This window comes from Haliaeetus albicilla, chromosome 10 (genome assembly GCF_947461875.1).
Source record: "Haliaeetus albicilla chromosome 10, bHalAlb1.1, whole genome shotgun sequence".
NCBI lineage: Eukaryota > Metazoa > Chordata > Aves > Accipitriformes > Accipitridae > Haliaeetus > Haliaeetus albicilla.
In genome coordinates, this window is record NC_091492.1 from 40,123,063 (window position 1) to 40,135,886 (window position 12,824).

The following is a 12,824-nucleotide window of genomic DNA, read 5'->3' on the forward strand; positions in this document are numbered from 1 at the left end:
CCATGCCCTGAAAATAAAAAAAGGGGCTTGAATAAGGTCATCTGGGGGATAGAATGTATTTCATGCTATTCAACTTCCAAATCTAAAATCCTCACCTGAAAGGTTTGTAGCTGCAGGTCGGGGTTTTGGGTGGCTTTATGCAGGGAGGCAATTCTCTGTCGAGATGTTAGTCAGGTAATCTTCCTGGTGTAAAACAGGCTCTGCTCAGAGCTTTTGCCTGTTCTTTACTGATCAGTGTTACCTGAGCTGTTAGCAAAGCTGTGTGCATGACATTAACTGGGTTATCTTTTCCCTGTTCCCGCAGCCTCCTATTTGTGGTGACACTTTTGGATTTTTTTGCTCTTGTGAGAAATCTCTGGTAGAAGCAGGTTGAGTGCTCTGCTCTGATGGCAGTGAGGTTTTTACTCCCTCTAATCTCTCCTGGGAGCAAGCTCCAGCACTGCAGGCCAGCTGCCAAGGAAGCTATCTGCTCTGCTCCAGAGCCTTGTTCTGGTACACGGCAGTTGCATCACTCCTGAAACACGTGGCTTTCTCAGGGAGTCATGAAGGAGGTACCCAGCTCTTGGGTGGCTAGGACCTTTCCCACAAAGAGCTCTGGCAATTAAGATGAGCTCTTGGAAGCTGGTTTGCTATTTGCAGAGGCACCAATGGTGAGAGGAGCGATTTGGGTTTACATGTAGTTAGGAACCTGCGGTGTCTGACAACGGGGGTATTACATTTTGAACTCATCTGAAAGTCTGTAGGGCTGGTAATTCTTTCCACCACACTGCCTTGCAGCTGCCAAGCATGGCAGCAAGCATTAGCGCACATCAGGGTGTGCTGCAGTCTTCTAGTCAACTTTTATGAAAGAAAGATTTGAACATCCCTTAGTGGTCCTGTTTCTTGCTATAGCTGTGCTCTCTCACATCTGATCGCTAACCTCAACTGTGGCCAGCATCTAGAGCTAAATATGTTTTACTGTTCCCAAAGAGCATGTTTGGGTCTCTACTTGTTTGTCTCATTCGTGTGTTCATAGATTTGGACACAGAACCCTCCTTTGCTGTCAAACGACTTTTACTGTTTAGTAAATTGGCACAAATTTTTTATCCAGCTTTTTTCCTGTAAGTGCGAGTTGGCCTCTTGTTGCAGTGATGTGCAGAGTTTAAAAAAATTTGTGCTCTGGATAGGTTTTTCCTTAGCAAACCCAGTCCTAGGTCTACATAAATGCAAAAGAGTAGGGACTCTGAAAATATGCAGAATGTACTGGGCTCTCAGACTACCCCACAAATTGTAGAGAACGGTTCTTTAAGTGACAAGTTAATTTCAGGTAATGCTATGCGTATCATGACAGTATAATCTCTGTCCATGAATATGGTGAGGGGGAAGAAGATCGGATAAAAATCTGTTGGTTTGAAAAAAAATACTTCATTCCCTGTGAGTTAGAGAGTGCTGATTATTCGGAGGAAGTTAAAAAGTATTTCCCTTTACAGCTTTTGGGTTATTTTCTGCAGCATGTTCTCTCTGAAGATCTCAAAGCATTTTTTTCTTCAGATAGGGAAGAAACACCTCAGTTTTCAAGTAGAAAAACAGAGTTTTCTTGGCCCAAATCACCCGGCCAATCTGTGAGAAGAGGTAGGAGCAGCACCAACAACTCATGAGCTTTACTGAGGAGCTCAGTCCTTTTTCTTGAGCCTGCTGTGAAATGCAGCAACTGTGTTGTAAACTCTGTAAGGTGGGGGGCTGACTGCACCGTTGTGCCTGCCTGGGGACTGGCAGGGCTTAGTTGGTCCCTAAGTTTTTTTTGTAATAAACGTGCTTAATTGAAGGGAGCAGAAGATCTGAGCTCATGCAGTTGTGTGGCTCGGTGGGCAAAACAGCCCCTTCCTTCGTGAGGCAGCTGAGCTCTCCTTGTGTCAAACACTGACCTTCGTCTCTGGGGCTCTGCAGTTCATTCCTGTTTCTCGTTAGTGAAATGAGTTTGATGGTCTCAGACTTGCTAGTAAATGGTTTCTACTTCAAAACAAAGTGCAGTTAGTTTGGCAGGAGAGTCCCAGCTCTGACCTAAAACTAAATTACAGCTGACCCTGAGATACTGAGGCCCCTCCAGGTCAGGGACAAGGGCATTGTCAGGACACTGGGAGCTTGCACTGTAATTAGCAGCAAAGGTATCAAATACCTCTGTTTCCAGCATTCCTGTCCTTAAAGCAACACAAGCATAAAATCCCAAAATTTCTCCTACTGCAGCTTCACTTAAAAAAACAAAACAACAAAAAACCAAAAGGGAAGTAAGGCTGAACAAACTTTCATTGATTTGCTTTTTCTCTGTTCTGCAGTAAATCCCTCCCCATCTTACACTGTCTCCCACAATCCCTTGTTCCCCCAGCATCTGGGAATGAATTTACCAGACGCTGCATTGCTTTCAAGGCTCCAGAATAACCAACGAACATGAGCACATTCTGTCTGACTAGCAGGAGTGTGTAAGAGGAGCTTTCCTAGTTCAAAAACTTCTTTAGCTCAAGAGCTGCTCTCCCAGCAAACGTCTCTTCTATCCCCAGCTTTCTTCAAACACCAGAGAGGCTTTTCTAGATTCACCCTCCAAAATGTGATTTGTTTTGGATACACTTTAAGTCACAGGAACATGATAACTTTTGAGATAGGGAAATGCTTGTACTAGCTTTCTTGGTGTCTAGCAGAGTGCCAGTAAACAGAGGACAGGGTGCTATTGTGGCTAAAAACATAGAGGAGGTATAGATCATCTGAGTGTTACGCTTTCGACCTAGTCACCTACGCCACTACATGTAAAGAAACACAGATCTTGGATGTGCACCTTGAGACACCACGTGCTTGTTTTGCAGAAAAAGCTTTGTGCCCAGAGCTTCCCCAGGCCTTATTTGGAAAGAGGAACGTTTACTGCATCTCCATTTTTTTGACTCAAATGCTCAAAATCGATGGAAAGTTTTGGAAGACGCCTCACTGTTTCCATCCGTCACAAGTGGGCAGTTTCCAAACCCCAAGGGTGTCTGTGAAGCAACAAACTGGGTGATCCCCAGAGATGAAATGCTGAAGCAGGGCACGACATACTGCACAGGGCTTCCAAAAACACCCGTATAATCAGATTACAAGTCCAGTGAGTCAGGATGTCACAAGCCTGAGTATGATCCCACTATTTCCAGTGTAACTCATGAGATTTTTCTCTTCTGATGTCTCCAGAGCTGCACTGGTCATTCCTGCAAACAGAAGAGCAGAATTTGCTCATTGATCGATTAGGAATGTGTCAGGTAGATGGAACTAAAATCTTAAAAACATTTAATTAGATTAAATTTTTGCAGGAGCCTGAAGGTTTTCTTTTTAATGTTAATGCTCCCCATTTTGATACATGTGTCCCACAGAAACTTTGATTTGTAGGGGTTACTGTTTCATTTCTACTTTTAGTAAAGGGGTGGTTCCAATATATACTGTGCATGTCCCCTGTGAGAGAGGTTTCCTGCTGCTCCTCTGCATGCCCCTGCTTTTGACAGAGTATCTCCATGTTGCTTGTGTCCCAGCTTTGCGCTGAAGAATGTCTTGGACAGCTACTTTGGAGGGAGCTGGTCCTTAGCTGTTGCGGCAGCTTGGCCACCAGCCAGCTGGGAGCACTGAGGAATATAGTTTGTGAATCACTTCTTGCTCCTGGTGGGAAAAGGGTCAGTGACTCAGTTTACTTCAGCTTGTGGAACCGCATGGGCATAAGGTAGGTGGGAAAGTTCTGTCTGGGACCAAAAGAAAAAAAAAAAAGAAAAAAAAAAAGAAAATGGCATAAGGACCCTAATGTAGCAAAATCAGCCTTGAGGGAAATCCAGAGCAGGCAAAGGCGTGAAAAGATAAATGCTTAAAGGCTGTGAAAAGTGAGCAAAAGATACAAGGGCAAGAATGGACAAGTAGCAGCAGGAGCAAAGTATTTCCCACTAGACTATGAGCAGTGCAGAATCAGAGCTTGACTTCAGTGAGAGGTTAGTTCACTGGGTCTGTGGGCAGGGGGAATTGCTGTGTCTTGGGACCAAAGGGCGGATTTTGAGCCTTTTCCAGTTCCAAACTCAACATATTTAAAAGCTGGTGTAGGTTGCTGCAGCTGGAATCTTTAGTAACAGCTGCCTGCTTTCACATTCCCTAGCCTGGAAGGATCGGGAGCCTGTAAGCCTGAGCGAAGATGCTGTGCCCTGGGGTGGGGGAAACCCTCCCTCTCTGGAGGATACCACTCCTGGCCCCAGAGCGTCTGTTCTGGGTGCAGTGCTGTAGAAAGCCAGGATTTCCAAGTACAACGCCCACTGGGCAAGTTCGTGCCTTGCCATAGACTATTCTTCTACGGCAAAGAGAACGACCGGAGATGACTACAAGTGCACCTGGACCCTTGCAGCCTCTCTCGTCTCCCTTCCCCGTTCAGCAGGGAGGAGGCTCAGGCAGGCGTTACAAGTACAAAGCAGCTAAGCCGCTCCTGCAATCTGAGGATGGGAGCTTTGCCTGGGAAGACACTGGTGTCCGTCTTGATTAGGATGTGATGCCTGATGTAAGTCATGTGACAAGTACAAACAAAATACCTTGGCAAAACCTTGAGGAACCAGGACAGGCTGAGCTGCTTAAGGAGATTTACAGCGTGTATTTCTGTCCTGTACACTAGCCTTGGTCTGAACCTTTCCCACCTCAGGAGCTCCAGCACGCACCCTGGATTTTAAAGATGCTCTTTTCTGTTCTCTCCTCCAAATAATCTGTAAACCTTCTCAATTTTGTGCTGTTAACTTTAACAGTGTAGTCCCAGTTACTTTACACCCCCACAGTACCAGAATGCTATAAAGTTGTCTTCTGAGAAGTGCTGTTGGGATTTGTGGAGCAAAGGTCCCGTCAGCTTAGATTAGAAAATAAGTCTTGAAGAAGTGGGAGAGTTAAAAGCCAGTGTGAGTGTCATAGCAGAGGTAGGAAATCGATTATGTCCTGAAAGAGAGGGGATGAAAAAACAGCTTCTGCCTGCTCAGCTCCTGTTTGTATGTTGAGCCAGAAGTTCTCTGTTTGCTCCTGTAAGTGCATTTTCCTTCTGGTGCTGCTCTGGGACAGTGCCAGTACCCAGATTTTCTGCCTCCTGCAAGCATCTCGGTGGAGGATCCAGTCCTCCTTCCCCTGAGCCCTGTTCTCCCCTTGCTCCCCTGTTGGCTTGGACTCGGCTATCTTTAAGGCAGATTTTAGAGGTCCTTGACATGGTGGTGGCTCCAGCCCTGGATGAATAATTCACACATGCGTCAGACCTGCAGAGGATGTGCAGATCTACTGATAGTGCAGAATCACTGGTCCCTGCCTGAGAAGCTGGTTACTGGAGGCCCAGCAGACTGGGCTGCAAGGCACCCAGCAGTGTCACTGCAGGGAGACACTGGAAAAGCTGTGTCCGGTGTGGTTTGTATTTGGGTTTTCTTTCTTTTTTTTTTTTTTTTTTCCTCCCACTGGGACACAGGATTTTATTTTTGATACAGAACTTTAATACTTTTTAAAAATGTTAATACAGAAACCCATTTTGTCTAAGATATCTGGCAGCCATTGCACTGGCTGATGCTCTCAAACCTGACCCAGGCCTTTTTCTGTTACCCTTATTTACCCGACTCAGTCCCAGAACTTTTCTCCAGTACTGGTGGTGTTTGGTGCAGCCTGGCCCCAAGCTGCTCTGTTCCTTGCCCTGACATGTGCCTGTGGACCACAGCCTTTAAATTTCTCTGTGTTATTCCTTTCTTCTCTAGCCTCCATCTATGCATTGGAACGCACTCGGAACTCCCCTTTCTATCAGACAAGCCCTCACTTTTGCCTCCTTTACTCCAAACTCTTTCCTTTCCCCTCACGTGATGAAGAAACTGTAGAAACTGAGGATTGAAAGTGGTGCCAAGAGGTCACCTCTGCAACAGGCAAGGACAAAATAGAACCTGATTGTAGGGTTTGGTGTTCGGAAGATCTCGCGATGTCACGGAAAGACGGAGGGTTAGTCGCAGCCCTATGACGTATCTGTAATCCCGCCTACCCTTGTTAGTATAAAAGGAATTAACTGCGCAATAAAAGGCAGAAGTTGGCGCTCACACTGTGTGTGTTATCTGTCTCTTTCCCTGGTCCGGGCCGACCAGTGATCTAATCGTGGCACCTTGATATGCAGCGAACGCTACACCTGATCACCAAACTGACGTTTGCTTAATTTGTTCTTAAAAATCTTCATGAGTGGACATTCCTTGGCCTTCCTGGCTGACCTCTCCCATCTTTAGCCATCCTCATTAGTTGCTAAGTTTCTCCTAATATCTAACCTTTATCTCCTTCTGTGCCCCCGAGCCAATTGGCTTATCCTCAATGAGCACAAGGAACAGTTTAATCAATGTCTTCTTTAAAACAGTCTAGCACATCTGGCAGATTTCTGTTGCATCCCTCCTCATCTCTCTTCTCTAATGGTGGGGAAATGGGTCCCCCTATATCACCCCATAGGAAGCTCTGAGCTTCCAGGCAAGGAGGGGAAGAGCAGGAGGCAACGTTCCGCTTCCAGGCTGGGGAAGAGCCTCTTAACAGTGGATGCTGTGGGAAAGGTCCCTTTACATGGGTTGCTGGAGTGAGGACTGGGGAGAGGTTGGGAAGGAGCAAGGATGGAGCAGAAAGCAGTGACTGATGAAAGCCTGTGACAAACGGTCACTAAAAGGTTAGAGGGAAGGTGGAGCTCAGGGCACCTTCGAGGAGAGGGGTCTCGTTTTTCAAATCTGTTGTTGCATTCTGTCACTTTATATGCGATCTTCGGAGTGTTATGTTAAGGAAAATAAAAGGGGGGGAGGGAAGTGAAAATGTTTTCAACTCCTTCAGAGAGGTGGCCCCTGCGCAGTGGCCAGACTGGCACGGTGCTGGGTGCTCTTGGTGTGCAGAGCAGCTCTGGTGTTAGAACTGAGCAGTCAGTGTTTCCTCCCTCATTTCCTGGACTGATTTAGATAGGATCATGGAGACTAGACACCATGTAGTAGTTTTTAGAGTTTGTAGAGAGGGAGAATAGCAGGAAGGGCTCTCTGATTTTTTTCCTTTAGCCATCATTTCCAGAACAGCAAGTGGAAGCCTGCAATCTCCTACTGTCCTTCAGAGACCTCTCCTTTACTGTGCTACCAGTTCTCTTGATGATTTAGTTTTTTTTCCCATTCCATGCAGACCTCTTTCCCCTCTTTTTTCTTCTGCTGCTCCAATCTTGTCCTCTCTCTTCCTTTACTCCTTTCTTCTAGTTATCCCAGTTGTCTACTGTTCATACTCCCCTTTCTCCTGCTCTTTATTCACCCACACCTAATGTTTCTCTTTTCTTTTCCTGTCTCGCATACAGCCCTGTTCCTCTCCTCTATTCTTTCTCACCCTGTTCTTCAATGCTCTGCACCATGTAGCCTGGTTTCCCATTGCGAATCTTGCCCCGTGAGGTTTCTTACATGAAGCAAAGAAATCCTCGGTGCCTTTGCAGCCATTCCTCTCTTCCTGTTGCTGACTCTGTCCCTCCCCCCCACCTGAGAGGAGTCTAAATAATTAAATTTCTCTAAATAGCTCTTCTCCCGCTATGTGCCTGACTTTTGCCCCAAGCCAGCTCCTGCCAAGCAGGAGGTGGCTGAGCGGGGGGTTCCCTTTGAGGCAGACACCCCTGGCTGCCTCGTGCATGGGCTAGCAGGGAGGTTTTGCCATCAGCCCCTCCAGAGGGTCAGCATCCTTTCCAAAGCAGCCACGAGCACCACTGGAAGCCGCTGCCAGAGACTGGCGTTGCCCCCAGGCTGCCTATGGAGCTGCAGTTAATATCTTCCAGGTTTGCATGTTCAGCATCGTAATGCAAATATTACAAAAATTATTTGAATTCCAGTTCAAGTTTGTTTATCAACGGTCCAAACTAAACGAAAAGCGAAACTTCTCGTAGTACCTGACTGCCAAAACCTCCTGGCTAGAGACAGGTCTCCAAGACACAATCTCTCCTTAAGCCTTATATGATGAGGGAGGAAAAGAGGCGGCTGCTGCCCTGCCCCTCCCCTAACCTCCACTTTTTGGAACCTCCCTCTCACCATGAATAACTCCAGTGTCTGCCACTGGTGCTGGGCAGAGCTTTGCCAATCATCCTCCTCAGCAGGAAGTGGACATGATTTTGATAGTGTCACTCTACCACACACGAGACGCTGAATAGCAGCAAGAAAACTGAGCAGTTTTGTTAATCTCGCTGGTGTTTGGCAACCTCTCAGCAGCAGCCACAGAGGCACTACAGCTGTCTGTCTGCAGCCCCAGGAAAACAATGCTGCATTATTTTATATTCGGCAGATCATCTTTCCAATCATAAGGTCTGGAATGTTTTATATATTTACTTCTCCATGAGGAAAGCTTCCTCCTGTCACTAATCAACAGATTTTTCAAGACCCGCTGTCTTGTGTGTTACAGAGATAAATGAATTGATATTTACAAAGCACTTTGGGGTCCTAAGGTGGAAATACAAAATATTGCTTGTATGTTTTGAAAAGGGCTTCGGAATAAGTTACGTGGTACGATGTCATTCCCAGCGATGCAAGTCCAACCACATCCTCCATCCAAATCTTCCTGAATGCTCACTTTTTTTTCCCTCTGATGTTCACAGATGTTAACTCACGTTGGCCCTGTTCTCCCTTCTCCAATATTATTTTGGTGGAGAAAAAGAGAATAAAATAATAAGCATAATGCAAAAAAAGATACAATGAAGCCTTTTAACGCTGTGTCCCTCAGAGGTCTACTTTATCTGTCTCATAAATAACACACATTTAAAATTATAGCAATGCACTGGTAGTAAACCAAGAGATGTTATCCTTTAGTGTGCCCAACGCTGAGCTCTTCTTTCTTTTTTTCTTTCTTGTGTTTAATTAGCATTAGTACTGTGCCTAGGTTGGGCAATTACGGAGCATAAAACCTGTGCCAGGTGACTTGAAAACATTAGTCCCCACTTTGGAGTATTTGCCATCCAAATTGGAGAGAGCAGGTGCCAGGAGGCAGCGCAGCAGCAGTGAGTTTGGGCAGCGTGGCAGGCGGCAGCGGTGGCTTTCTGACAGCCCGGCTACTGTCCAGGTTTCTCAGGTCGTACAAGGGGAGATGGCCGGGATGCTGCCTCAGCACCCCTCCTTCTGCTGGCCGTGCAGCCCTTCCCCGTCACTGCCAGCTGCAGTACCACCTCTGCATGTTGTTATTTATATTTCTCTTCTGCACCAGCCCAGCTGCCTCTCGGGGCATCTCCACCCAAAGTGGTGACTTCAGCCCTGTGGAACGATGAGTGGGTTATTCTGGAGAAGAAACTCAGCCTGGACTGGTGGCAGCGGGAGCTGCGGCTGCTCCGCGGCCACAGCTGGGCTGCTGTGTAGGTCAGTTCCCTACCAAGTCTCTGGTGTTGAGTGTGTTGCTGTGCCCAGGTACAGGGCCAGGAGACAGGATAGTGCCGCTGACCCAGCTCAGGAAATGGAGTGGGTGAATGGTGGTTTGGCAGAGCTAACAAGCAGGGGATGAATTTAACTCAGAGTTGCAGCCACAGGCCTTGGGATGAGCCCATGTAATGAAAGATACTATTGCAAAGTCTTCTTAAAACAAAGGTGTCCTGGTTCTTCAGCAAGGAGATGAGGTATATTGGCATGTGGGAAAGCAGCCATGAGAGAAGGGGAAGAAAGGTCAAATGAGGATGGCACTGACCTGAGAGCTGTCAATACCTCGCTCTAGGCGGCAAGAGGGTACAGGGGAGACTTGTGCTGGAAGGAGCGGAGCTAGAGATGCACGTGGGGAATATTTGGCAGCACAGTGGCACAGGCCTGGGACCCTGCGATACCCTCTTGCAATGAGAGGGGCTCGCAGCAACTGTCACCAGAGCTTTTGTGCACTGCTCTGTTCTGATGTGCCACAGATGCAAACAAGTGCCTTCTCTCAGAGCGATGCACGACATGGTCAGGAGAGGCTACAACTCTCATCTGACTCTGGCTTTGCAGGTATTTCATTTGTTCCTCGCTGAGCTCCTCTGGCCACCCGGGCCGGGTTGCCCAAGAGCAGGGGCAGAGAGTGCACAGACCTGCTCCAGAAGCCATCAGTATGTGGATGAACTTGTGTGGCCGTGGAGAGAGAGAGAGAGAGAGGCTGGAGCTTGGCACGAGTCCGTCTGTCAATCTGAACGAGCAAGAAACTGCGCCGTGACTTGGCGGCGGAGGGGGGGGACCAGCCTGGCCACCCTCCCCGGTAAACCGCGGGCAGAGACGAGAGCAGGCTGGGCTCTTCGTACCTGGTGCTGCGGGGGTTCCGCCGCGGTGCCCTGCGCCGGCTTCGCTCGGGGCCCGGTGGCCGGTGCAGCCCCGTGCGGGGTGGGCGGCGGCGAGGCCGGGCAGCCTCTGACCCCCGGCAGGGTCCCCGCCCGGCTGCGAGGGGGGGGGGGGGGCACAGAGGTACCGGGGCTCCGGGAAGGCGCCTCGGGTACAGGCGCCGGGGCTCCCCGCTGCCCGGCTGAGGGTACCGGGGCGAGGAGGGCAGCCCCGGTCCCGCCCTGGAAGCGCCCTCGGCGGTGGGGGCCGCTCCCGGGGGCTTTAACCCACCCGGTGCCGCCGAGACACCGGGGGGAAGGGTGGCGGGGGGGGGGGGTGGTGAACCGGGCCGGGGTCCGCTGCGGCGAGCCCGAGCTCCCCGGGTCAGGCCTGGTTCGGCGGCGGCGGGGCTGAGCCCGCCGCCCTTTGTCCGCCGCCCCGGGGCAGGTGCGGGGTGGGTGGGCGAGCGCGGCCGGGGACAAAGCGGCCGCGGGTTCCCGGCTGGTTCCCGGGCTGACTCCCGCCCGCCCGCTCGCCGTGCACCGGGGGCCGGGCGCGCTCCCCCGGCGCGGTGCGGGCGCGGCTCCCGGCGCTCGGCCCCGGCGCCGCCGGCGGGTTTTATGCGCAGGGCGGCCGGCGGGCCGGCGGGGGTGGGAGGAGCCGGGCAGGTTGTGCCCGCCGGGCCCTCCTCCCTCGCTCCCTCCCCGCCCGGCGGAGAGGGGTCGGGGGAGGGGGCAGCATGGCCTGTCCGTCCGGCCCCTTTTCCAGCGCTCATCTGCCCCGGGAGTGCGGCGCCGCTCCTCGCAGGGAGAAGAGGTCCGAATGGAGACAGACGGCAGCCAGCCCGGCCTCGCCTCCCCGGACTCCCCGCACGACCCCTGGTACCGCCGCGGCGGACGACCGTGCTCCCCACCTCCCCCCCTTCTCCCCCCCAGCTCGGTCCCCCCCGGTCCCGATCCCGGCCCCGGCCGCCCCCCTCCCTCCCTCCCTCCCTCTCTCTCCCCCCCCCCCTACCCCCCCCCGGCCCCGGCCGCCCGGCCCGGGCAGGCGCGGCGGCGGCGGCGGCGGTGCCGCTGCCAACATGGCCGATCCGCGCCCTCCCCTCCCCGCCCGGCCCCGCCGCCGCCGCCGCCGCCGCTACCGCCACCCCCGCGGGGCGCCGCGGCCGTCCGTCCCCCCCCGTCCCCGGCGCGGCCCCGCTCACGGTTCTCTCCTTCCTCCCGCAGCAAAATGTTCATCGGGGGACTGAGCTGGCAGACCACGCAAGGTGAGCGTCCGCGGCGGCCCCGCACCTGCCGCCGGGGCCGGGGGTGGAGGGGCCGGGGCCGGGGCCGAGCCCAGCCCGGTGGGGGCGGCGGGGCCGGGCCGGGCCGGGCTGGGACACCCACGGTGGGCGCTGTGCTTGCAGAGGGCTTGCGGGAGTACTTCAGCCAGTTCGGCGAGGTGAAGGAGTGCCTGGTGATGCGGGACCCGCTGACAAAGAGATCCAGGTGAGAGGCCGGGCCCGCGCCTCCCTTCGCCCCCGCCGCGGCCCGGCCGCCACTTTAACCAACTTTCTCTCTTCTCTCCGCATCCCCTCTCCTGCCCGGGCTGCGGGGCTCAGGGGCTTCGGGTTCGTCACGTTCATGGACCAGGCTGGCGTCGACAAGGTCCTGGCCCAATCCAGACATGAACTGGACTCCAAGACGGTGAGATGACTTCTCTCATCTCAGGGGTGCATTTGCCGGCGGAAGCGGCTGCGCTCGGAGCAGCCGTCGATTGCGGTGTTTGATTTCCAGTTAGAGGTTGTAAACTATCGATTCCCGATACGGATCAATCGGCCCCTTCTCCGCCCCTCTCGCCGGCGGGTAGCCTAGCTGCCGCCCGAGCACCGGCCTCGCCGTCGACCCGGGGCCGACGTCCCGGCGTGGGTCTGCAGATCCCGGTGATGGTTTTCCTCCCGCCCGTCGGTCATAAGGTTCCTCCGAGGAGTGACCGTGGCCCTCTCGGAGCTGGGACACCTGAGCGCGTTTGGGGCGAGGATTCGCACCGGGAAATGGATGCGGCTGCGTTTGGGGAGAGGGGAGCCGCCCCTTCCCCCCCTCCGCGCTGCCGAGGGCTGCTCCTTCCCCAGGGGTGCTGTTCCCCAGCACCCAGGCCCCGCTTCCCCTGGCCGCGGCGGCCTGTGCCCTCCCCTCGGCCGAGAGCCTTCGTGCTGCATGCCCCAGAGACTCTCCCGTAGTTTCCCCGGGCGAACTTTTTGTAACGGTCATGGAGGTTCAAGACTTTATTGTCTCCGAGCGTGGCTAGCGCCCGCCCATGTGGGCCACCACCGGCCTCTCGGAGCGGCCGCGGGTCCGGCCCTCGCTCTGCAAGTGGGGACTGATGAGGTGCCCTGGCTGGGCCAGCAGAAGGATTTTGGTGGCTCCCTGGGTCGGTGTCATATCGTGCCCGGTCCTGCCTTGCAAATCTGTGGCGCTCGGGAGATGTGCAGGCTGTTTCGGGGGGGGGGGTGGGGGTGGGGGTGAGGTGTCTGAGTGGGAGGTCCCTTCTCTTTAGTTTTAGTGACTTGCCTTCCCC

At 52.8% G+C, this 12,824-nt stretch overlaps 1 protein-coding gene across 5 annotated transcripts in view; it reads left to right on the forward strand.

Annotated features, from left to right (window-relative positions):
- The first annotated feature begins 10,477 nt into the window (after positions 1-10,477).
- Positions 10,478-12,824, forward strand: part of MSI1 (musashi RNA binding protein 1) — a 32,088-nt gene continuing 29,741 nt past the window's right edge. For 2 of the 5 annotated variants that reach the window (XM_069795253.1, XM_069795255.1), the window contains exons 1-4: positions 10,970-11,146; positions 11,492-11,532; positions 11,674-11,755; positions 11,869-11,953. In XM_069795253.1, coding sequence (XP_069651354.1) covers positions 11,088-11,146; positions 11,492-11,532; positions 11,674-11,755; positions 11,869-11,953 — 267 coding nt within the window. In that variant the 5' untranslated portion in view covers positions 10,970-11,087. Of the gene's footprint in view, positions 11,147-11,491; positions 11,533-11,673; positions 11,954-12,824 lie in introns of all 5 variants that reach the window. The other 3 variants (XM_069795251.1, XM_069795252.1, XM_069795250.1) reach the window with 2 other exon arrangements.